The sequence below is a fragment of the Chenopodium quinoa genome, unplaced genomic scaffold, assembly GCF_001683475.1.
Source record: "Chenopodium quinoa cultivar QQ74 unplaced genomic scaffold, ASM168347v1, whole genome shotgun sequence".
Classification (NCBI taxonomy): Eukaryota; Viridiplantae; Streptophyta; class Magnoliopsida; order Caryophyllales; family Amaranthaceae; genus Chenopodium; species Chenopodium quinoa.
The window spans coordinates 2716137-2741192 of NW_018745063.1; the positions used below are offsets into that span (position 1 = coordinate 2716137).

Consider the following 25056-nt stretch of genomic DNA (forward strand, 5'->3'; position numbering starts at 1 on the left):
GGAGAAGGTGCCTCAACTATTATGAAGTAGGGGTTCCTATTAAAAAGATCCATGGTTGCTTAGTTGTGGATAAAGGCGGTGTTGAAAACATGCCAAATGTTAAGGACCTTCAACATGAGGTGCACAAGGAGAGGGGGCTTAAAATGCAAGGTGGAGATATTGCAGCCATGATGAGGTACTTTCAATACATGCAACGGGACAACCAAGATTTTTATCATGCTATTCGGTTAGATGAAGAGGGTCGATTGAAAAACGTTATGTGGGTTGATGCTCGTAGCCGTGTTGCTTATGAGGAATTTGGTGATGTGGTTTGCTTTGATGCAACATACTTGACGAACGAGTATGAGTTGCCGTTTGCTAATTTTGTGGGGGTCAACCATCACGGCCAATCCATCCTGCTTGGATGTGCTCTTGTCTCTCATGAAACCATAGAGACTTATACATGGGTGTTTGAGCAGTGGTTGTTGGCCATGAACAACAAACCACCCCGGGCAATACTTACTGATCAAGCACCTGTAATGCGTAGAGCATTGGCTGAAGTTATGCCCGGTTCTAGGCACAGATGGTGCATTTGGCATATTTTGAAGAAACTGCCAGAGAAACTTGGGAAGCTGGAGTTGTAAGTTGTTCACTTATCCTTGTTTGTGTATGTTTTAATGTTTATTAGTTTAGTTTAAAATTGATTATCCCTATATGGTTGCTGGTTACTTATATTCTTTGCTATAGTTGGTTGCTAATACATAAATAAGAACATGCATCTGACCTTTGTCTTTTCTAAGTACACATAAATGAATGAACTACAACGAAATACATTTTTTGTTGGAGGCTAATCTTGAACTTGATCTAAATGTATCAAATATCAATTGGGAAATAAATAAAATCATGATGAAAAAGCATGCCATTATAAAGATTGTAAAACAATTTTTGTTATTCAATAATAATATTAATTTTTTTTATGAAGCATATTGAACTGTTATAGAATTTAGACCCTTAATGGTGGATATTTTATAGCTTACCATACACTGGTCCATCTTGTGTGGCTCTTGGTGATTGTGTGGGGACTCGGGTACTAAACTAATCGAATCATTGCTTTTACAGCTCTCTATAACTCAACCTAGAAACACCTACTGATCTAACATGTATCAAATATCAATTACATTTATGTCAAGGTTTTTTCATAAATTTTGTAATGTTTGAGCAGATACCATGATTTCAAAAATCCCTTAAAGGCTGTCATATACGAGAGCTTTACGACGGAAGAGTTTAAAAGTAGTTGGTGTTCTTTAATGAAAGAGTATGACCTTGAGGGAAATGATTGGTTGGAGGGTTTGTATGATGAGAGACACATGTGGGTGCCAGCCTTCATGAAATATTATTTTTGGGCAGGTATGAAGACCACCCAACGGGTGGAAAGCATCAACAGTTTTTTTGATGGATTTGTTACAAGGAAAACCAAATTATTTGATTTTCCACAACAGTATTGCAAAGCTATGGAGAAGCGTGTCGAAGATGAAACAACTGCAGATGACAAGGGGATGAAGTATGTAAGGAGGCTAGTTAGTGGTTTTAGGCTTGAAGAGTTATTCCAAAAACTGTATACCGATGCAAAATTTCAAGAAGTGCAACAGGAGTGCGCACGCATGTTGTACGTTGTTCATCACTTTCATCGACAAATAGATGAAACTAATTTGGAGTATGTGATGGAGGATAGGGTCTGGATTGTTCCCGAAGGTTGTAGCGAGGAAAAACTAACGGAGATGAGAATATTGTACTCTGTGACATTTAATTCTGTCACAAAAGAAGTAAAATGTGATTGTTGCAAGTTTGAAATATTTGGCATCCTTTGCAAACACTGCATTCGTGTACTTGATCAAAATTACGTCAATGATTTGCCTAAGAAGTACATCCTTGATCGGTGGAGGAAAGACTTGCCAAGGAAGCATGTCCGGGTCGTAGTGCCATATCATGACCCCACCAAAAGTATTGAAGTGAAGAGATTCAACTTGATGTTGTCTGAGTATGAGGCCGTGTTTGACGATGCAGCTACGGCCGATGATGCAACAGTTGAAATTGTTATGAACAATTTAGCTAAGTTAAAAATTGATGTCAAGGAAAGCAGGGAGAAGTTTAGGAACAAACAATTAATTGACTGTTCAAAATTACCTCCACCATCTGAAATTGGATCTAACGGTCAACAGAAACAACATGGCAGTACTCCTACATCAGGTTTTGTGATAGGGCATGAGGCTGCTGGATCATATTTCCCTTCGTTGATGGAGGTATGTTTTCAGTCCAACAACACCAATATTGTGAAGGATCCAAAGTCTTTGAAGAGGCCAAGGGGTCGTCCTAAGGGAAGTAGGAACAAGTCGTTGGCAGAGACAGGTTTCAAGTTTCCTAAATGTAAATCGGGTGCTACCAACAAAAATGTTTCACGTGGACATGAAGTTCCAAATGTGCTTCCCAAGAATCAAGTTAGTTGTTTTGTTAATTTTTTTTTATTATGTTTATGTTAGTGTGTGTTATGTGTCTGTATTGAGGTAATGATTTTGTTGTCTTTTATTTTTGGGTTATGAATTCAGGGAAACAAAAACTGCGGTAAGAGGTGTAACGGAGGCAAGGCTACTACAACCAGTAATGGAAACAGGAAGCGCGCACCAAAGGATGGTGATACTGTCGTGAAAAGGAAACGATATAAACGTGTGATTGAGGTGTAACCTCCAACCCATTCATTTGAGTTCTGATGTGGTGGTCATATGGGGCGTTTTATGCTATTGTGTAATTGTAATGGGCTATTGTGTAATTGTAGGCTTATATATCCATTGTAATGGGCAAAAAGATTTCACATCATTTTGGACTACATTTTGGACCCATTTGTTTAAATATGGGTTGTATTTAAGTATGGATTGTATTTAAATTGTTATGTTTTTTAAATATAAACATTTTAATATGGGCCAAATAGCTTATACACCCATTTTAGACCCATTTGTTTCAATATGGGTTGAATTTAAGTATGGACTATATTTAAATTGATATGCTTAAATATGGACCATTTTATAATATGTGCCAAATAGCTTTTACACCCATTTGACTAGTTTACCCAAATGGCAAAATGCCCAACTTTTATCCAAAAATATTGTTCAGTATATGATTATTTAATTAAATTCTTTCCGAGATCATAATCCATATTTAAGTAATACTACCAAAATTAGTTTATGATGTGTACTTGATGAGTGTCATTTATGGCACTCATAGGGTAGTCTTTTAGGATGATTTCATCTTCCTTTTTATGCTTTCTTATCTTATTTTTGGTCCTTTTTTTCCTTTAATCCCTTTCTTTCTTTCTTTCCTTGTGTTTTTCGTGTTTTCTTCGTGTTTTCCTTTTATTTGGTTCTTTTTCCCTTTTATTCCTTTTCGTTGTTTGTTTTTGTAGGTATCTAGGATTTGTCTTTGCAAGGGAATCAAGTAGGGCTATAATGACTAAGCAAGGAGGAAATAATCGGCTTGGAGAGGGCTCAGAGAGGGCATCAAGCCCTGCCAGTCTGCCGCGGGCGCGGGTATAAAGGCCGCGGGCGCGGGCTCATTTGCACAAAAGTGGCAGATTTCGACCAGGAACTCTCCGCGGTCTGGCCGCGGGCTTGCCGCGGGGGCGGGAAGATTGGAGAGCCCGCTCGTACCAGAGAGACCGCGGCCCTCTGATCATCCTTTGGGAGCAGGGGATTCACCGCGGTCTTGCTAGAAGACCCGCGGAATTTTTAATGGGTTCCGTACCCATTTTTCCGCGGGCGCAGGGTTTATTGGAGAGGGCACGGGAATCCCTTTTTTCTTCTTTGCCTATAAATACACTTGTAATTCCTTTTTGAACTTAACTTTTAGATAATTTTCATTTGCTTAATTCTAGAGAGAGAAATTAGAGAGAAGTTAGAGAGAAGTACTTGGATTTGGATTTGTATTTCAACATTGGATCATTTGAGCTTGGATTTCTTCATTTTCAATCATTAATGTTAGTAAGATTTTCTTCTTCTAGTTCATCTCTTACTTGATTGATTTAGTTTCATCTTTGATTGTTAGTATTGCTTGGATTTTAGTTGGATATTGTAGTTGATATTGCTTTCTCTTGATTTTGATTTAGAATGATGATCAATGCTAATTCTAGTGATTTTTTCTTGAGTTACATCATGATTAGTGAGTAGATTAGTTGCTAGGTAGAAGGGGAAGCATGCTTGATTGATAGTTTGTGCTAGTTGATGATCTTTGATTGATTGAATTGTTGTTGCAATTAAATAGGTTGACATAGTTTTGCATGTGATTAATTAGATTAGGAATGAGTAGTTGTTGTCTTTGTTTTGCCTTTGGGCTTTGGTTTTGTTGGTTTTTTCAGCCAGAGGGCATATACTGAACTTTCATTTCTTGTAGTTGCTACTCATATTGGTAGTAACTCTTTACTTTTGGTAATAAAATCCTTTATTTACCAAAAAAAAAAGGCTATAAGAGGTTAATTTATTTGATGAAATATTTTATATAATAATAAAGGTCACTATGTTAAAATTAGGGTCATATCGTCATATTTCAAACTCACAATAATATTAAATGTTATACAAGTTTTAATAAAGATTACTATATTTAATGTAAGGTTACTATGTTAAAAATAAGGGATCACTATGTTCAATATAATGACAGTTGCGTGTTTATAAATCTCGGGTCCATAATAATATTATTATGGACCAGGTCACGCAAGTCTTTCTGGGTACATCTATCTTAGCTGCAAAACTTATTACAGAGCACAATTTAAAATCCTTAACCGTACCAAGCCCGTTTCCAGACCCGGCCCATAGCCTGCATCCACCAAAACACTTCCCTTCCTGACATTCAAACAACTCTGGATAACACAAAAAACATTACAGAAAACAGAGCAACCAACATTACATACCCCCTTCAATCTACCAAGAGGATATGGTTCGCGCCATTAATGGCATCAACTTCTTCTCCTCCTCAGCTCTTTCTCTCTCCTCTTCTTCAATTCCCCCCAAAACTCATTCACTCTTCTTCAATTTCTCTCTCCAAATCCAACACTTTTGCAACTTCTGCTGCTCAATTCCTCACTAATTCACAAATTTCACCTGTTTTCCAGCAACCCCATCTCCCATTTTCTTCTCAAAACACTGAAATTGAACCTTTTTCATTGGAAGACGCTCAAATTCTCTACCGGAAATGCCTCGAGTTGCTCAAATTGTCTGCGCGTTACGCCGATGCCGAGCTCGTTATAGCTGTTCATTCATTGATTTTGAAGTTGGGAGAGGATAATTACTTGCTTAATTCGTTGATTACTGCTTATCTTAAACTGGGTTTGCTTGATGATGCTTTTGCTGTGTTTAAAGGGATGTCGAATCCTGATGTTGTTTCTTATACTGCGATGATTTCTGGGTTTGCGAAATCTGGGTATGAATTTGATGCAATTGGGTTGTTTATGAAGATGAGAAAGAGAGGTATTGAGCCTAATGAGTTTACTTTTGTTGCATTTTTAACTGCTTGTTCTAGAATTTCTGGGTTGCAATTGGGGTTTCAGATTCATTCATTGGTGGTTAAATTAGGGTATTTGTTTTCTGTTTATGTTGCAAATTCTTTGATGGGGTTGTATAGTAGGTGTGGTTTTTTGGATAATGCACTCCAGGTGTTTGATGAAATGCCTCAACGAGATATTGCGTCGTGGAATATTGTTATATCTAGTGTTGTGGATGAACTGATGTATGATAGGGCTTTTGAATTGTTTCATGAAATGGTGAGAGTAGATAGGTTTAGGGCTAACCATATCACGCTTTCGAGCCTTATAAGTGCTTGTGCTGGGAGTTGTGCTCGAGTCTTGGGGCGAGAAATCCATGGTCATGCACTTAAGATGGGGTTTGATAATAATTTGAGTGTTAGTAATTCACTTATTGGGTTCTACACGAAATGTGGCACTGCTAAACATGTTCAGGCTTTGTTTGAGAGAATGCCTATCAAGGATGTCATTTCTTGGACAGCTATGATTACCGCTTATATGGAGTTTGGAATGATTGAATTAGCTTTGGATATTTTTATGAAGATGCCAGAGAGAAATTCTGTCACTTTCAATGCCGTTTTAGCAGGGCTTTGTTCGAATTCAGAGGGTTTTGGAGCTTTATCTCTGTTTTGTGAAATGGTTAACCGTCGTGTTGAATTAACAGAAAACACACTAACAAGTGTTATTAGCGCGTGTAGTTTACTTGGAGAAAAGAAAATTAGTGAACAGATACATGGCTTTGTGATTAAGTTTGGCTGTAAATCAAATGCTTGTATCGAAGCTGCTCTAGTAGATATGTGCACAAGGTGTGGGAGGATGACAGATGCTCAAAAGATGTTTCAGCAGAGCAAATATGATCAAAATCTTTCAATCAAATGGACATCTTTAATTTCTGGATATGCTCGAGATGCACAGCCGGAAGAAGCAATGACTTTGTTCAAGTGGGGCCAATCTGAACAAGCACTGACAGTTGATGAGGTTGTAGCAACTGCAGTACTTGGTATCTGTGGAACTCTAGGATTTAATGAGATGGGAGAGCAAATGCATTGCCATGCCCTAAAATCAGGACATCTGTATGATGTAAGGCTAGGTAATGCTGTCATCAGCATGTACTCAAAGTGTGGTTACATGGAAGATGCTTGGAGGGTTTTCAATCTTTTGCCCATGCATGATGTAGTGTCATGGAATTGTTTGATTGCTGGCCACCTTCTCCTAAGAGAGGGTGATAAAGTGTTGGCTGTTTGGTCGAGGATGAAGAGGGAACACATAAGACCTGACTCTGTTACACTTATTCTAGTAATTTCTTCTTACAGGCATACCAAGTTGAATATGCTAGATGATTGCCGGAGATTGTTTTTCTCATTGACGAGGGAGTATGATGTTCAACTTACTTCAGAACATTATGCCTCCTTTGTTAGCGTTTTAGGCGAATGGGGTTTCCTTGAGGAGGCTGAGGATATAATATCTAAGATGCCTTTTGAGCCAAAAAGCTCAGTTTGGAGAGCATTGCTTCATAGTTGTAATCTTCATTCAGACTTGATTGCTGGAAAGAGAATAGCAAAACATATTCTAGATATGCAGCCCGAGGATCCTTCTACATATATACTCATATCAAACTTGCTCTCTGCATCTGGTAGATGGCATTGCTCTGAATTGGTTAGGGATGAAATGAGGAGGAAAGGGATCAGGAAACATCCAGCACGTAGTTGGATTGCTCATAACAACAAGGTGCATGCATTTTTTACCAGAGATAAGAGTCATCCTCAATCAAAAGACATCTATAGTGGATTGGAGATCCTGATCTTGGAGTGCTTAAAGTCTGGATATGTGCCTGATACAAACTTTGTTCTTCATGAAGTGGAGGAGCACCAGAAGAAGGAATTCTTGTTCTATCATAGTGCAAAACTAGCAGTGACATATGGCCTTTTGATGACCACGCCAGGAAGACCTATTAGAGTTACAAAGAATGTTCTTTTATGTGGCGATTGCCATAACTTTTTAAAGTATGTATCAAGAGTCACTAGAAGAGAGATATGTGTTAGAGACACCTCAGGCTTTCACTGTTTTTCTAATGGCAAGTGCTCATGTAAAGATCACTGGTAACTTGTACATGCACTGATTGAATATGGTCTTGCTTATCAAACCATTGGAGGATCAAAAGTCCAAAGCTCTTGTATGTGATATATTCAAAAGCTGAGATGGCTGAATGTATATACATGTTGAAGGAGAAACTAAAGTATAGTAGGAGGATGAAATTTTGAGGTATATAATACAAATTTACACAGTACTGCAAAAAACTATTGCCCTACATTATTTTCCAGCTGTACACATTCTTTTTGCATTATTTTCATCGGAAGAATTCTCTCTGCATATGTGACTAGTTCAGTAGTCTTGCCACCCTCTCCCTGTATGTGTCTCCTGACTTTCATATTGTTGTCACCTCCATTCAATATCTTCACACTTGCTTAAAGAATTAGCCTTTCAATATTTCTTGCTTTAGTGGTGCTTACTTCTTGGTGACTGGTAATGCAATGCTGCTAATCAAAACACAGGCATCATATTGAATTCCATGTTTAGATTCTGATTTGGAACTTCCTTTTTCTTCTATCTCCTGTTGAGTTTTCTAATTTAAGTGTTCCTGCTGCTGAATTAGGGTTATGCTTGATTAGCTTCTAAAAATCTGCTGTTAGTTTCTTATCTGCTCCTTGCCTGATCATACTGATTGTGCCGCATACCCCTCTACACATCAAATTTGCACTGGAAGTGTAAAACTAAGCAAACATATTGCTGTATGGGTTAAAAAGCAGGTGCTCATTGCTCCTAAATTGAAGCTGCAACCTACTGCCGAATTCTAGGCTGTTGCTGGCTTACCATCAGATACTCTTGATCTTATCTCTTAATGTTGGTAAACTGACCTGTCACAGGATACGGCATCAAAATACTGTTTAGACTTACTTCACGAATATCTTGAGTTGGTCATGGCTTTTTCAAAATGAAATTTCGTTTTGTTTACTTTTACTTGCTCTGTGACAGCTGTAAATAATATTGGGTCAACAAGGAGCATACATATCTTTTTCTGATTACTATTCACTATACAATGTCTCTGGAGTTGTGGATGATGAGTAACACTAAGTAAGGAGCTCCAGCTCAACCCCCTCCCAAGAAGATATATAATGCCCATGGCGGGGAATTTGCTGCAGCAAATTCAATGTTTCTTCTATCTACCAATCTCTCTTGTCCTTGTTTAATTAGTTGGTACAGCTAACATGGCCATGCACACTAACTGTCATAAACACACTAGTCCTGATGTATAATGCTAAATGTTGTGTGTTGTGTTCTAAACTCTTGTAGGTAAGCATATTAAACTGCTTTACATGTAAATACAGAGCTACTGCCTTCCCCCCTCCCTCCTCTCCTCTCCTCTCTATCTGGCAATTAGTTATGGGCTTTGTTTTCCATGGCATATTATTTCACAGGATATTTTTCTTATTCAACTGATTACTTACTGATGATTATTAGAACCCGCAAGATGCTCAGGAAATGGTGTAGACTCTGAAGTTTCTAGAAATAGTCAACCAGTGCTAGCTCTAATTGTTTCCTTTAATTTTGAGATAGCTCAACACCTTTTTTTTTTTTTTTTTTTTTTTTTTTTAATTATGTATCTTATCTTTGAATTATTTTGTCTCATTTTCTTCTTGAAATAATAAATGGGCCTCTTTAATCTTGTTTAACAATCTGATGCTATTTATTCATTTTCACAATACCAATAGTTGAGCTGTTTGTAATACACAGCATGTCATCATTACCTTTACCAAGTTCCAGATCAATTGTATTTCGTCCAGATATCTATGTTGCCGAGGAAAGCTTTTGCACATAATGATTTAGGAGCTGTGTACTAAGTGGTATAGGATTTCGTCTTCTTGTTTGCTTGTTGCATCCAAGCCATTATGTAGATGTGGGAGAGATGGTTTGCCTTCCTCATCTCCCTGCTCTTCATTTACATCAGCTTAGCTTAGTTTTGTCTCTGTTAATATACAACATATAGCATAATATCCTGGTCTCTTGAACTAATTTCTTCAGGCTTCAAAGATTCTCCATTATCTAGCAGGGACAACATCAGCACAAGAAGCATCTTTTTTAGCCATAGACCAATTTCTTTCTGCCTGAAGCACCAGGGTCAAAATCCATATCGTGGTGCTTTTATCAGATTATTCGGAGCTGTTTGGACTTTGGAGACCAATTTCTCATTAAAGTTGTTGACTGGAATCCTAGCTATAGAGGAGGGAATTTTTCATGTTTTGTATGCTTGTGCCTTGCAGTTGAGTTGGCATCAGAAGTACAAGTGTACTTCAGCTCATTTAGTTTTCTTTCTGTTATGTCTTAACCAAGTGCATCAACAGCTGTTGCTTTGTAGCAAGCGGGCAGGCAGTGCTACTAACTTTTGGTTGACATTATCTCTTATACAAGCATTGTTGCCAGGTTAGTTATCTTGTAACTTAAAGTCCATATAGCTCTACAATTCTGAAATTTTCATGGTTGAGGATATTATTCAAAGGGTTTTTTTATTTATTTTTTTTTTTATTTTTTTTTTTTGCTGAAAAGAATTCTCTTTAAACACATAGTTTCTTAGTTGTGAAACTTCCTATCTTGGTCCTTCTTTATACGCCTTTATCTTAGATGCCTCTTTCTCTTTCTGTGGGTTGGAGGGGGTGGGAAGAGCGGACAAATATTTAATGCTATGCTCCTTTGTATTGGTTCACATCTTTATTACATTTTTTTTTCGAAATTTATCCAACGAAACTAAATATTAAATCAGGTCACAGTAGACCATAAAAAATTACTTGTGTATCCGATGGACTGGACTAGAGTAGATCTGTTTTTTTTTTTTTTTTTTTTCTTTTGTAAAAAAAAAATATATAAAATTTATATTATTGTTGTTTATGACTTTGGAGAACTTATAGTTAGACCAGAGTACCAGACTACTGTCTCAGTAAGAAAGAATAAAGCATTTTAGGACTGACTAGATCAGACAAAGCTCATTTTATCTCAACCTTCAGGTGAATGGAGTATAGTACTAGTTATATCAAGAATTTTTTAGGTAGGAATATTAGGACTTATTTGTCTATTATAATTAATATGGTGAAAAGATACCCTTAAAATGTGGTAAAAGGTACACTAAGATTGAAGAATGATTGGGTAATATTAGGTCCACATCAGGCGCTTAGGCCTCGACAGCCCTAGGATACACAGTGATCTTGTAGATGCACCAGTTGCGATTATATGATGAACTAATGAAAACTACTTGGAATGTTTTTAGAACCTTTTCCTTGGGTTAACAAAATATGAAAGCAACGCTTCAGAGGACCCTTTAGTTTTAATAGTCAGAACAACCAGACATACCTGTTTTCCAGTTTTGTTCTGTCTCATTTTTTTTTTTTTTTTTTTTTGAACGGGATATATGAGTTTAAATTGCGGAAACCCTAGATTTACATATTACTAGTCATACAGTGAAGTAGTAATACATTGAAGTTGTATATATACCAGTTAGTCTATGATGTTTGTGTAAGTGGATTAGAATATAGAAATAAGGAGCTGGTAGTGATTGGATTCAGCTAAGTTCTGTTGCTTGTATCAGCTAATTTCTGTTGCTAGTAATTGTAATCAATAGGAAGCAGTAGCAGGAAGCGTAAAATCAACATCAATATTTGAATTTCGTCTCACCCACTCCCTCGACTTTGCTAGAGATTGAAGAACTACAGCGGAAGAGAAATAACGGTTTTTGGCAAATGATGAAGATGGCAAAATGAAAGTCAAAACGGGGTCCAAAAATAAAGTTAACCATTGACTAACGTCAGAGTTAAGTGCCAACACACCACCAATTCAATAAAATATTAAAATAATACAGCAAAGCTCTTTTATTGCGTTTTTGCCACTATATTAACGCTCATTGTTAATATTGCATATTAACTGGGCAACGCTCAGAAAGCCATGCACTACATGGAATGTTATTAAAGTGAAGATTATGTTGCTGCTATCAGATCTGATGTACAGAGATTCTGTTTATAATAAAACTATCATTGGTAAATTCTTTCACGGCTTTAGTTAATATTTGGCCCATTTTCTCATGCTTTCGTAACATTAGATGTCCAAATCCATGCATAGCAATCAAACTTTTTGAGTTTCTTGATTGAATGTTGTTTTTCTTAAATTTTTTATAATGTTTCTCATGGAAATTTAGAAGTGAATAAAACGATTTCCTTCTCATAATTAAACTCTTGGAATCTTGTAGATCTTCGTCCAGCCTGTTATACTCATTGATGATACTCTCTCACAGTGGATGCAGCCTTATGTACAACAAGCCTTATTGAAGGTTACATATTGTTGTTGTAGCTGTAAACTAGCATTTTACGCAGTGGATGCAGCCTTATGTACAACAAGCCTTATTGAAGGTTACATATTGTTGTTGTAGCTGTAAACTTGCATTTTGCTGTCCTTTTTTCTTAAAATTTTCAACTTTTTATGTTGGGTTGGGGGGTTCCAGTTTTCTTTCCTCTATTATCAGCTGTTGTTTCGCAGATTATATCAACATTGTCATCACCAGCTTATCATCTACCTCTCCATGGTTGTGCTGGGCTGCTGGTTATTTATCTACATTTCCACCTCATATGCGTATTTTCCGCTCTCTGCTTCATACTATATGATTATATGTCTTAGTGACGAACAGACAGTTGCTCATTAAGCAGCAAAGCAGTAAAGCCTTTTGTATAATTACTTGCATTAACCTAGATAAACAGGCGTTTCTGGGATTAGATGCTAAGTTAAAAGGACGCTCATTCCTCCTAATTTGAAGCTGCACCTACTGCTGAATTTTAGGCTGTTGCTGGCTTACTGCTGGGATTTAGCAGCTTTTCAAAGGGGTTTAAATAATTGCTGCAACTCTACTTAATCTTTCTGCTTAATTACATACCTTTTCACTGCTATTGTCCATCTTTATAGGCTTTTACACCATTATCATATTGTATGTTCTCTTAGAAAAATGTTCTGTCATATTTGTGGCTGCCCTATGTTTGTGTTATTTTATACACTTATGTGGTTGTAAAAACTTTGACAACACTTCCATCTGTGCTTGCTTTTACCTTGTTATGATTCCGGAGATACCAATGGAGCTAAATCTAATTGAGGGTGCTTTCCGGTTGATAATATGTAGTTTTCTTTGTCATATTTTAATGGTAATATTTATGTTTGGCCTTGTTGATGAGGTTCTAGTTGCTGTTTTGTTTTGATGTTTCTATAAACACGGAAGGATATATGATGTGCACGATAACAAACTTTGAGTACTTCTTTATAAGTTGCGAATAAAATACTTTATGCATCATTGTTCCAACAGTTGAAAAACTGATTGGTTTTTTATATTGTAGAAATCTGAAAAATAGGTTTATATTATACAACGCATAAATTTTACGTGATTAACTCAGCAGCCCAGTGGTCAGGGACTCTAAATATTAACCACAGGTTGCGACTTCAAACCACGGTAGCGATAAAGTTTAACCCCCAGACCGAGTTACAATGAACTTGGAGTAGTGAAACTGGGCCCCTGGGAGCTACTCGGAAGCTGCTATTTGGGACACTTTTAACTTATGATAAAAAAAAAAAAAAAAAAGCGGGTTGGTGAGAATGGCCTGTAAATTAACATAATTAGTAGCAGTTGAATTTCTGATTATTTTGCTATTAAAAATTCCATTGGACATTTATTGTAGTCCCTAAAGTTTTAACAGCTTATTATTTTGTTATATGTGGTAATGATATCATTAGAAGTCCTTAATGTTTGATGTATTCCGCAAGAAATTCCAAAACAAAAACAATCAAGGTCCCTAATGTTTGGTCTAGTCAGAAGCAAAGGTCCCTAATGTTTGGTCCAATCAACACCCAAGTAACCACCCAAAGTGGTGGTAGAGGGACCAAATTCAAACTTTTGAAACATGAGTGACTAAAACCAAACTTATACCAAACGTTAGGGATTGTATTTATAGTTTACTCAAGTTTAGAGCACCAGGAAATGCTTAATGACTCTCGAAATATGATGCCTAATGGTGTGCAAGCTGACCAAAATTTGACCAAGTCTACGAACGATATCAAGGCATTTTGACACTATGGTAGGGAAGGCTGATTACTCACTGAAATGCAAGAAGAGAATACAGATTGATGTTTTGAACTCATTGAACGTGAAGGGTCTCTCAGTAGTGGGCCATGGGCAAATCCATCCTCGCGAAGAGCCATGAATACCTTATGCTGAAACTGCCGGGGCTTTGGAAACCCTCAGGCAGTTCGAGTGCTATGTAAGTGGTGCTCATCTCTTCCCCCTGATTTTGTATTTCTTTTCGAAACTAAAATAGATAATGTTTTGACAGAAAGTAAAAAGTCTAGACTTAGCTATGTATTTTTTGGAATAGTACTAATGTTAATTTTTCTCTTGTTTCTTTTTCGAATAATCATATTTTTGGGGATGTTACCACTGTCGAGGGTCTTAAATGGCATTTCATTGTTATTTTTCGCTGGCTAGAATCTGCTAATAAATACAAAACTTGGGGTTTGCTCCGCTCCTTGTGTAGTGGTCCTATTCTTGTTGAAGATGATTTTAATGAAATATTATGCAATAATAAGAAGGAGGGGGTGCAGTTGCAGATCGTAGAACTATTCCTGATTTCCAGAGGGCTCTCGATGATTGTAATTTGCGGGATTTGGGTTTTGATGGACATTGGTTCACTTGGGAGAAGGGTAATGAAGAGGATACAGTTGTTCGGGAAAGACTCGACAAATTTTGTGGCAATGAGTCTTGGTGCAATATGTTCCCAAAGTTTGTGTGGAGAATTTGGTTCGCGTAAAATCTTATCATGCCCTAATCTTTTTTCATATGAAGCGCCCCAAATGAAAGAGAAAGAGGGGTGAAAAAATCCTTTAAATTTGAAACGGGGTGGCTGCTTGACGCCATTTGTGAAGTTGTATTTCGAAGCTCTTGGGAGGACTCATCAAGTCTGCCGATGCTAAACCGACTAGATGCCATGATAGGGTCATTGAGGAGATGGGGCTTGAAAAAATTCGAGAACTTGGGTAAGCAGATTGATGACATAGAAAAGCTCCTCAAAGATGCACAAGGTCTTCTGGCTAACAACTCTAATCTGGCATTTTGTTCCTCCTTAGAGAAGAAGATGGATGATTTGTTAAACAAACAAGAAGCCTACTGGTATTTGAGATCTTGGGTTTCGGAGATTAAATATGGTGACCGGGATACCAAATATTTCCATCATAAGGCATTTGAGAGAAAGAAAAAAAAATGAGAATTGTGGCTTGATGAATAAGGAGGTTGGGTCAATGGTGCAATGATTAGGGCGATTTTGAAGGAATTATTCAAGAATTTTATCAGGATCTCTTCTCCTACTCCCACCCATCGGATGATAATGCCTTCTTACTCCGCCCATGTACAAAGCACAAAATTTATGAGGTCGTCTCAGCAATGCATCCCTGCAAATAACGACCTTGGACTAGACGGTATTCATGCCATTTTCTTCCACAAATTCTGGCATATTTTTGGTGATGAAGTGGCAAATCATGTCTGTACTTCTTCATGGTATTGTTCTCCAAAAGCTGTGAATACAACCAATATTGCTCTCATTCCGAAAATTAAGTCACCTACTACATTAACATAATTTCGTTTGATTACTTTGTGTAATGTTGTCTACAAGATTGTGTCGAAGGCGATTGTTGTGAGAATTGAGTCCATTCTCAACTCCACAGGGTTCGGGTAAGTAAGAGTGGCCCGAGTATTTCTCACTTTCTTTTTGTCGACGATAGCTTTCTCTTGATAGGGACAATCGAGTATAATGCTCAAAGATAGTTGATATACTCAACTTGTACGAAGCAGCTTTCGAACATAAAAATCAATTATGAAATATCAGAGGTGTCCTTTAGCAAAGGTGTCAGTGAGTTAAAGCAATTGGACTTGGTGAATCTTTTGAAAATGAAGAAAGTCGATGTTCATGAGAAATATCTGGGAATTCCTACAATTGTAGGGAGATCGAAGAAATTTGTATTCATCGCTCTTAAAGACTGTATTTGGAAAAAAATGTAGGTTAGAAGGAGAAGCTATTTTCTCGAGCCATAAAGGAAGTCCTCATTAAGGAAGTAAATCAGGTTATACTGACTTATCTTATGGGGGTTTATAGAATTCCCATGGGTATTTTGAATGAGATTAGGTTTATGACTGCTCGCTTTTGGCGGGGAATTCTAGTAATGGGGTCGAATGCATTGGAATAGTTGGGATTCGATGTGCGCTCCAAAATCCCTTGGTGGCCTTGGTTTCAAGGACTTGCAGTATTTAACATGGCTTTATTGGGGAAGCAAGCATGGAGGCTTCTTCACGCCCCTAACTCTTTTGTTTGCACATATTTTTAAAACCAAATACTACCCCAATTTGGACTTTCACTCTCATCTTGGAACAGGTGGAAGCTACTCTTGGAGTAGCATTTGGATTTCGAAAAGCTTGTTGAAAGAAGAGCTACTTTGGAGAGTGGGAACCGGGGCTAGCATAAGAGTGTAGGAGGACCCTTGGGTGGCTGATGAGCAGGGTCATTTCTTAACTAGTGCAAGATCTGATGTGGTGACCTTGGTTCATGATCTTATGGATCCGATCACCAAGCAATGGAATTTTGAGATCTTTGAGGAAAATTTCAGCGTTCGTGACAAAAAGTGCATTATGGCTATTCCATTGAGCCTGTGTGAGCCTCATGATTGCATTACCTGGGATTTCTCTAACAACGGGGTTTATCCTGTAAAATTTGCTTACTTATTGGGAAGTCGTGCAATCTAGGCGATTTTCACCAAGCTTGGGTTGATGTGTGAAAGCTTGATACTACTCCTAAGGTACGCCAATTTCTTTTGAGAGTAAGCACGAATTGTCTCCCGGTTCGTGCACTTTTTAAGAGGAGGCATATTATTGAAGATGATGGTTGTTCCTGGTGCTTTTCTTGCGAAACACAACAACATGCTCTTTTTGAATGTGCTGCCGTATCTTATCAATGGACAGAGATTGAGTGTGAGGAGTTGGTCCTACATGCTAGCTCCCTGAACTCTCTTGATTTGCTGGCCTCGTGGAGAAAGGTGGATGCACTCAAATGCCAAAAATGTATGGCTCTTATGTGGTAAATATGGAACTAAAGAAACGAGAAAGTGTTCAGTTATAATAGAGGTCCACCATGCCCTCACTCTTGCTCGCACAAGCTGTCTTGTGGCAGACCATAATGCTTATACAACCAAGGTGTATGGATCAACTAAGCCCTCTACAGTCAAGCGCAACCCAAAGAAATGGTACCCCCCCCCCCCCTACAGGTGAGTCTGTTAAAATAAATTGTGATGCTAGCTGTAGGCGTCGTTTGAAGTGCGCCAACGTTAAGCATGTTGTGAATATGCTTGGCACTCATAGGAAGTGAGAATTGACATATACGATAAGGGACAACGATTAGGGACAAGGAAAGTAGGGAGCCGCCAACAAGTTTTTAAGGAACTTGTAAACCGTTCACGGATCATAAAAAGGCAACCACGAATAAGGGACAACGAAGGCAACAACAATTGACCCTTGAAGGTTACACCCCATTCATAATCCATGAGATTACTAACTCCATATGGTTAGGAACCACGAAAGGAGGATCGGGATGATGGTAGGAAGTGAGTTATGGAGTCACATTCACCCGTATTGGCCTCTACTCGATTCTTATTGTGAAAAGTGATTCCTGAGATCTCATAGGCATACAAACAAATATTCAATTCGCTCCAAACTATTATTATGCTAAATAGGTTGAATATTAATACAACACATAATTCTAAAATATTAGTGATCACTTGATTAAAACAATAAGATTAAAGGAACCTAACCGTTGTCCAAATTATCTTATTAAGCGTGATTTTCAATTACATAATCCCTTTAAACATGCAATATGGTGATCATAATAAATATAATAAAATCAACATTAATGTTGAAAGCAATTCAACAATAATATCGTTAGTCAAATCAAATTATAACCCTAATCATGATACTAGCATTAAGAAATAAAAATAAGTAATTAAATTAATTAATTACTCACATTCCGCGTGTTCCTTTAAATTGCTATATCATGAATAAATTGTTAGTAACTTCAATAAAAATATATAAATAAAACTGAAATTAAATTAAATTAAAAGTACAGTTGATTTGGTCCAAAACCCTCAGTTAATTATATCTTTCACACCTTTGTTTAAGGACGGAACCTCGGGTCAAGTATGGACTCCTTGGAGTGCTTAAGGAAGAAATGGTGTAATTAAAAATATAGGTTTAAGGCTTAGAATATGAGAGAGGGAGGAGAATGATTTTCAGTGTAAAAGAGAGGAAGAGAGAATGATTTGGTGCCCCCGAACTGCAGAAAGGAGGGGGGTATTTATAAATAAAAGGAGCAGAGGGAACACACGAAACCCTAAAAAGATAAAAAAAAAACCCTACAAATAACTGCCGCAAAACGGAAAAATGCGCCGTGACATGGCAAGAGTTCCCGTGACACGGGGTACTTTGGTGTGACACGGGACAAAAACAGACCAGCTTAGTATAAAAAAGCGTTAGGTTTTATGCGGAGTAAACACGAGAAAATTCCATGACACGTCACATGTACCATGACACGGCAGTGTCCACCGCGACGCGGTAGTGTCTACCGCGGCACGGTACATTACACCGTATCACGGTAAAAAAAGTGCGTGAGAATAATGGTAGAAAAAGCACCGTGACACGGTGAGAAATACCGTGTCACGGCAACTGGTACCGTGCCATGGTGGCCCCGTGACACGTTGAAAATTACCGTGTCATGGCACCAGGCACCGTGCCATGTCAGATTTTGCTGTGACACGGTGCTTTAACACTGTGCGCGGTAATTTCAGTTTTTACGCGTTTTTAAAATTATCATAACTTTTGATCCGTAACTTGGAATAAGGCATATAATATATCATTGGAAATCTTATCAAATCTACTTTCCAACCCAATTAGAATCAGGTCAAAATAATTTTTAAGTTTTAAGATATGATCGTTTTAGTAGAAGGGTGTCGGTTTTGGGCCAAGTTTAGTATTTTGCTCATATCTTCTTCGTTTTAAATCGAAATTGGGCTTATGATATATTTTTGGATAGCTTATTAAAAGTCCTATCCAACCATATAATAATTGGATCAAAATTAGAAGGCCAAAAAATCAGTTTCTCTCGGGTTTGTGATGTGGACACGAAAAGTGGAAAGTAAGTTATGGTTTAGGGAAATGAGCTAGAAATAGGATTGTTTATGAAATGTATTGGATATAACATGGATTTAAACACTCCAAAGATTAAATACTCAACCCCACCAATAATGGAGGTGAAAGGTTGTTCATCATCGGGTTTGGTTTTGGGGAGACATTTTTAGGTGTCTACACTAGCCTATGTGTTGAAGGTTGCATTGGACTAGGTGCAATAGCCCGAAACTCGAAAGGGGTGGTGATTTTTACTAGAGTTCGAAGGTAGCGTGGGTACTGGTCTCCTGATGTAGCATATAATATGGCTTTGCAATTTGTTGCCCGTTTAGGAAAGAGGTATGGCTGCAAGAAGGTTGTCTTCGAATCGGATTGCCAAGGCCTAATCACTAAGCTAGGTATGCATGCTTTAACTTTCTTCACAGATTTGGATAATATTCTGGATGATATTTTCTTTCTCAATTCTTATTAAGATTTTGTTGGTTGGTCGTTTCATGTTAGACGTGAGTAGGGGTGTCCATTATTCGGATTAAAACCGAAATTCAATCCAATCCAAACCGAATTAACAATTCGGATCGGATCCTAAGCTAACTTTCAATCGGATCGGATTGAGATTTTTTAAAAATTCGAATTTTCGGATTGAATCAGATTGACTCTAATTGGATCCAAATTAAACCGAAAACTGAATTGTAAAATTAAGGAAATTTTGTCTAGAATTACCCTAAAGATAGGGTCATTTGTATCAACGTTTTCCGTCCAAAAAAACGTTAATGGCCCACTTTTTCACTTTTCCCACTTAATTAACTCCCCTAATTACCTTCTCTCTCCGCCCTAATTAACTTCCCCTTAAACCCTAGAAATCAAAACCCCCAAATTTAGACATCCTACCAATTACAATGGCTCCTACCAATTACAATGGTTAATTAGTAATTAAAATGCAATTGAATTCAATCTCAAAGTCAAAATAACCGGAACGAAGAACTCAATTTAACCCCTAAACCCTAAAATCAAAACTCCTAAATTTTTTGAACCCATAAACCCTAATCCGAATCACTAATTTACATCCTAATTATGTTAATTGCGTTCAATTAAAACTTGTAAACAAATACAACAAACAATGAATTAAAAGGAAAGTGTGAAACCTTACATGAATAACTGAGAATTTGTGTTTAATTGATTGAGTATGTTCTCTTAGATTTTTGAGTGAGAATTGAGGAAAGTTAATAAGGAAGGAAAGAAAAGGTAATTAGGGGAGTTAATTAAGTAAAAAAAAGTGAAAAAATGGGCCCAATAACGTCTTAATTGAACGGAAAACATTAATGGGTAGTGCTACCCAAACGTTTTGCAACTTCTGGGTAGTTCTAAACAAATAAAAAAAATGGGTAGTTGTTCACAAATGACTCTATCTTTAGGGTAGTTCTAGACAAAATTTCCTAAAATTAAACATTTATGAATATGTTGCCATGCTCTCTTAATTAAGCCGCCTGATGAGTGCTAATATTTGGTGGTTTATGGTTCTGCCTTGTAGTTTGTGGATGATATTAGTGCATGGATTGTTCTAATGGCGTGCCTTGTATATGTACTAGCTTAGTATTAATTAATATTGCTTTGATGTTGAAGAATTTAATTCAATCATGACTATTTACAACAAGACTTGTATTAATATTAGTGAAACGCTAAACATCGCCCACAAATTACCATATAAACCCCACAAATATGTTATGATTTGACCATTATGCCCTTTTGCTAAAATTGAGATAATCTCGGTGTAAAAAATGTGGAGCCGTATTGGCTCGTCGGGGGAGACCGGATGGCAGGCCGGAGATGCGGGGGACGCCGGAGGTACGTCGTCGTCGACGGAAAACGAGGTAAGTGACCGCTAAAATTCACGGTTTACCGTCGTAGTGGCTACGGCGCCTAGGGTGGACGCCCAAACCGTAGCCTGGACGTCCAAGCCGGACGCCAGAACCACCAGAGTGGCGTCCAGGCTAGACGCCCAGACCACCAGAGTGGCGTCCAGCCCAGACGCCCAGACCACCAGACTGGCGTCCTGGGCAGACGCCACTCCACTGGGTGAGGCGGCCCTGCCAGGCGCCAGTCCAGTGGGTGTGGCAGCCCTGGCAGACGCCACCTTTAATAATTAAATTTTATTTTTTCCTTTTTGATTTTGTTGTTGTTTTTTATTTAATTTTTTTGTGAAAATAAAAAATCGAAAATGATTTTTAAAAAAATTCGAAATGGATTTTTTGTAAATTAAATTTGAAAATTCGAAATAGGTTTTTTTAAAATTAAATTTGAAAATTCGAAATGGTATATTTTTAAATTTAGTTTGAAAATTCGAATTGGGTTTTTATAAAAATTAAGTTTGATTATATATAATTATGTTTTTTTTTTGTGTTAATTATGTGGAAATATAGAAATTAAATGTATTATCCGTTAAATGTATTTATTGTAATATATAATTGATGCAGGAATATGGTGGAGACGGAAATGATTACAGTGAGATATTTGGACATGATGGTCCATTCGAAGAAGCTCAACAGGCGATTGATTGGGCAAAACAGGTTGCAATTGCAGCTGGATTTTGCTTGGTAGTAGCAACTCATAAATCTCAACGGGATGGTAGAATGGATCGCATTTTGAGATGTGACCGTTATCGCAAAAGAGAAGAAAGAGATTTTCGTACATCCACTCGGTTTGACACAAAGCGGAAAGGTTGTGGGTGTGAGTTCAGAGTAAAGGTTCGACAACTACGGAGTCGTGACGGTTGGGAAGTGATAGGTTACTCTAAATGGGGGTATCACAACCATGAGATGATAGTATATGAAGAGGGTCATCGACAACTGAGCGGCTTAAGTCTTGCTGCGAAACTAGTTGTGAAAGAAATGAGTGATGCTCAAGTGAAGCCTGCTAAAATATTAGCATCTGTGTTAGAGAAATTTCCAGAAGACCATCCAAACCGAAGACACATCTACAACGTCAGACAGCAACTCAGGTTTGAACGGTCAGAGGGAAGGAACCCTATACAACAGCTGCTACACCAGGCACAATCACGTGGTTACCTGTTCTGGTTTGATTCTGATGAAGATACAACGGAGGTGACTCATCTTTTCCTTGTGCATCCTGATTGTGCTGATATGATCAAGTCTTGGCCATTTGTGATTTTGATCGACTCAACGTACAAGACAAACAAGTACAAGTTCCCTCTGGTTGAGATGGTTGGGATGGCTCCAACGAACCAGAACTTTCTGATTGGTCATGCAATCATCAGGGATGAGACGGCTCCAAGTTATTATTGGGTTTTGGAGAAGCTGAGAAACTACATCGGGCCTAATGTTCATCCAGCAGCCATCGTCAGCGACTGTGAGGGAGGTCTCTTTGCCCCCATAGCAGAGCTGTTTCCCGAATTGAACCACTTATTGTGCACATGGCACATCAACAACTGCGTGAAAGTGAAAGCCTACAACCTTTTCAACAAGAATTTGGAAATGGCAGAGAGATTGGTGAATGGTAAGTGGCGGAAGATCCTACAGGCTACCACAGAGGAAGCGTATGAGCGAGCATTGGCTAACTTCAGGGATTCGTACCAGTGGTGTCCGGCACTGGTGGACTATGTGATGCATCAATGGGTCCCTCATAGGGAAAAGTTTGTCAAATATTGGACAAACCATGTACTTCATTTTGGGAACACTACAACATGTAGAGTTGAGAGCGCTCATAGAGCTACAAAGGACTGGATTGATTCATCGACCGCTGCTTTGGATACACTGTTCGCTAGACTGAACAAGTCAATTGAAACTTAGAAGAACGACATCAGGAACTCTCTAGAGGACTCCAGACGACGACATGGTACGATGTATAGCCATTTTATATTTAAGATTCTCCATGGTCGTGTGTCGCACTACTGCTTGGGGTTGATTCTCACTGAGCTGAACAGGGTGAGGGACTTGGCTGACGAAGTGTATACTCGGTGTGGGTGTACTATTTCAGTAACTCATGGATTACCTTGCGCATGCACCATTCATCGCGTTATTACAGAAGAAAGGGCGTCGTTACATGTTGATCAGGTCCATTCATTCTGGAGGACGCTTGTTATTGGTGAGCATGCAGACAATCAAACGGCCGACCGTGAACAGGAAGAGTTGGAGCAGTTCCGTTCGATGTACGACCGAGTGTCCTCCAGCCATCCTTCTATTATTCGTGACGCTACTCATGTTCTTCATGACATGTTCCACCCGTCTAACTTAGATTATGAGGAACCCGAAGGAGTTGACCGTCCTCGAGGTCGACAGCGGCGGAACAGGAGTGCGTTTGAGTATATCCGTGGTCATGGTCGTGGTCATTCTCGTGGTCGGACATCGTCATCTAGTCGTAGTCAATCTTCATCGTCTGTGAATATGCCCCTGAGAACTGGTACGTTTTGGTTGTTTTTATTGCACATAGTTTTAAAGTGTTACTCCTGTCTTCTTAACTGTCTATAATTAATTATTTGGTGAATAGGAAGAAACGATGTTGATCAGTTTCCGTACAAGGAAAGGATACCTGCGATCATCATGTCGTACGTGGAAGGGTGGAATGATGTAATCGGAGATGGTAACTGCGGATTCCGGGTCGTGGCTGATGTTTTTCAAATGGGCGAAGACAACTACGGTTTGGTGCGTGAGTTGATGTACAGCGAAATTGCCTCTAACCGAAATGTTTATCGTCATGTGTACCAGGATGACTTGGATGGCGCTCTCCGACGTATCCGGTGGGGAGGTGGACCTTGCGGCGAAAATCATTATTTTGACGCGCCCCTAGATCTGTTTGCCGTTGCAAACATTTACAAATGCGCAGTCATGCATTTCGGCCTGGGAGTGCATAGTCAAGCTTATTATCCTTGTACCACGGTTCTCCCTTGGCGGTCGCGTGAGACTGTCACCACACCGGTCAGAGAGCTAGCTATTGCGTTTCTTGGGTCGTCATACAGACATTTCATCCGACTAGACATGTCAACCGATTTTCCGGTGCCACCGATTATACCTCGGTGGTACAACATTCGCACAGCAAGCGTAGAGGGTTGGGATGCGCTATATAATGACCGGATCCACGAATGGAACACCCTAGCTGCATTTTAGTTTTTCTTGTTTACATTCTTTATTTGTAATCTTATTTGTACGTTGCTCTTTTAATGAGAACATTAATATTTTATATTGTATTGCTTACTGCATTCTATATGTTGCATGGGTAAGTTGCGGGGATCCACGAACGGTTATATCAAAATTTAAAAACAGCACTGATAATATGTTTAAGTTGGAAGCTAAAAGAACAATCTAAAATGTTACAATTTTACAACATAATGTCCAACATAATGCTCTATAAATAAAATACAATAACCATCAGTAATCCCTCCTCGACGATCGGAGGCGGTCAACGGATTTCTTCTCCGAGCGGGGACTCCACGCACAAGCACGCGGCATCCCCTCATCAATAGGAACTGGGTCACGATGTGGTCGCAATGCAGGAAAATACTCGTATATCCAAGTCTGCAATAGAGTCAGACACCCAGTGATACCTGCCGCGTCAGCCCGACTCGCAAATCCTAGTTGGCGATACAAATACGCCAACGTAGCCGATCCCCAGGAAAACTGGCCTACACTGTCGGGGTCACACGCCTCTACGATGTCGCGTGGCCTGAGCTTGTTTCCGCCGCTCTTATCCGGAAACAAGGTACATCCGAAGAGTAGAAAAACATAAGCACTCAGCTGTGCGTCGGGCGTCCTACGTGCACTCGGGTACAAACACCGCTGCAACACAGATGCGATCTTCACACCTCCGTGTTCCCAAACACCTAGCGCCTCGGTGTACAGTGCAACCCTGTCCACCGCCAACAACTCCGCCAGCGAATCTGCCTGATCCGCATCAGCCACAGCACAAAGTCGTTTACCCTCAACACGAATCCCCAGAATGGCCTCGACGTCATGTAACATGATCGTCATCTCACCGAACGGAAGGTGAAAAGAGTTTGTATCCGGCTGCCATCGCTCAATGAAAGCCGTGATCAGCGTACTGTCAATCTTATCGTGCATGGTGGCAGGAACGTGCTTCACCCCAGTGCCCTCCAGTCGCTCGAACATCTCGCTCTCCGCCGGCCAGGCCTCAGCCCATGTACGCAAAAAACTACAAGTCTTTTCCCGGGTATGACATTTCAACAACCCCGTAACTGAAGGCCTCTCCTGGTCCTCCC

General features: G+C 38.9%; 1 protein-coding gene across 1 annotated transcript; it reads left to right on the forward strand.

Moving 5' to 3' along the window:
• The first annotated feature begins 4740 nt into the window (after positions 1-4740).
• Positions 4741-8238, forward strand: LOC110709267 (pentatricopeptide repeat-containing protein At5g03800-like). Its single transcript, XM_021887480.1, has one exon. It carries the CDS (start codon positions 4970-4972, stop codon positions 7640-7642), a length of 2673 nt encoding a protein of 890 aa, XP_021743172.1. The 5' UTR covers positions 4741-4969; the 3' UTR covers positions 7643-8238.
• The last annotated feature ends 16818 nt before the right edge of the window (positions 8239-25056 follow it).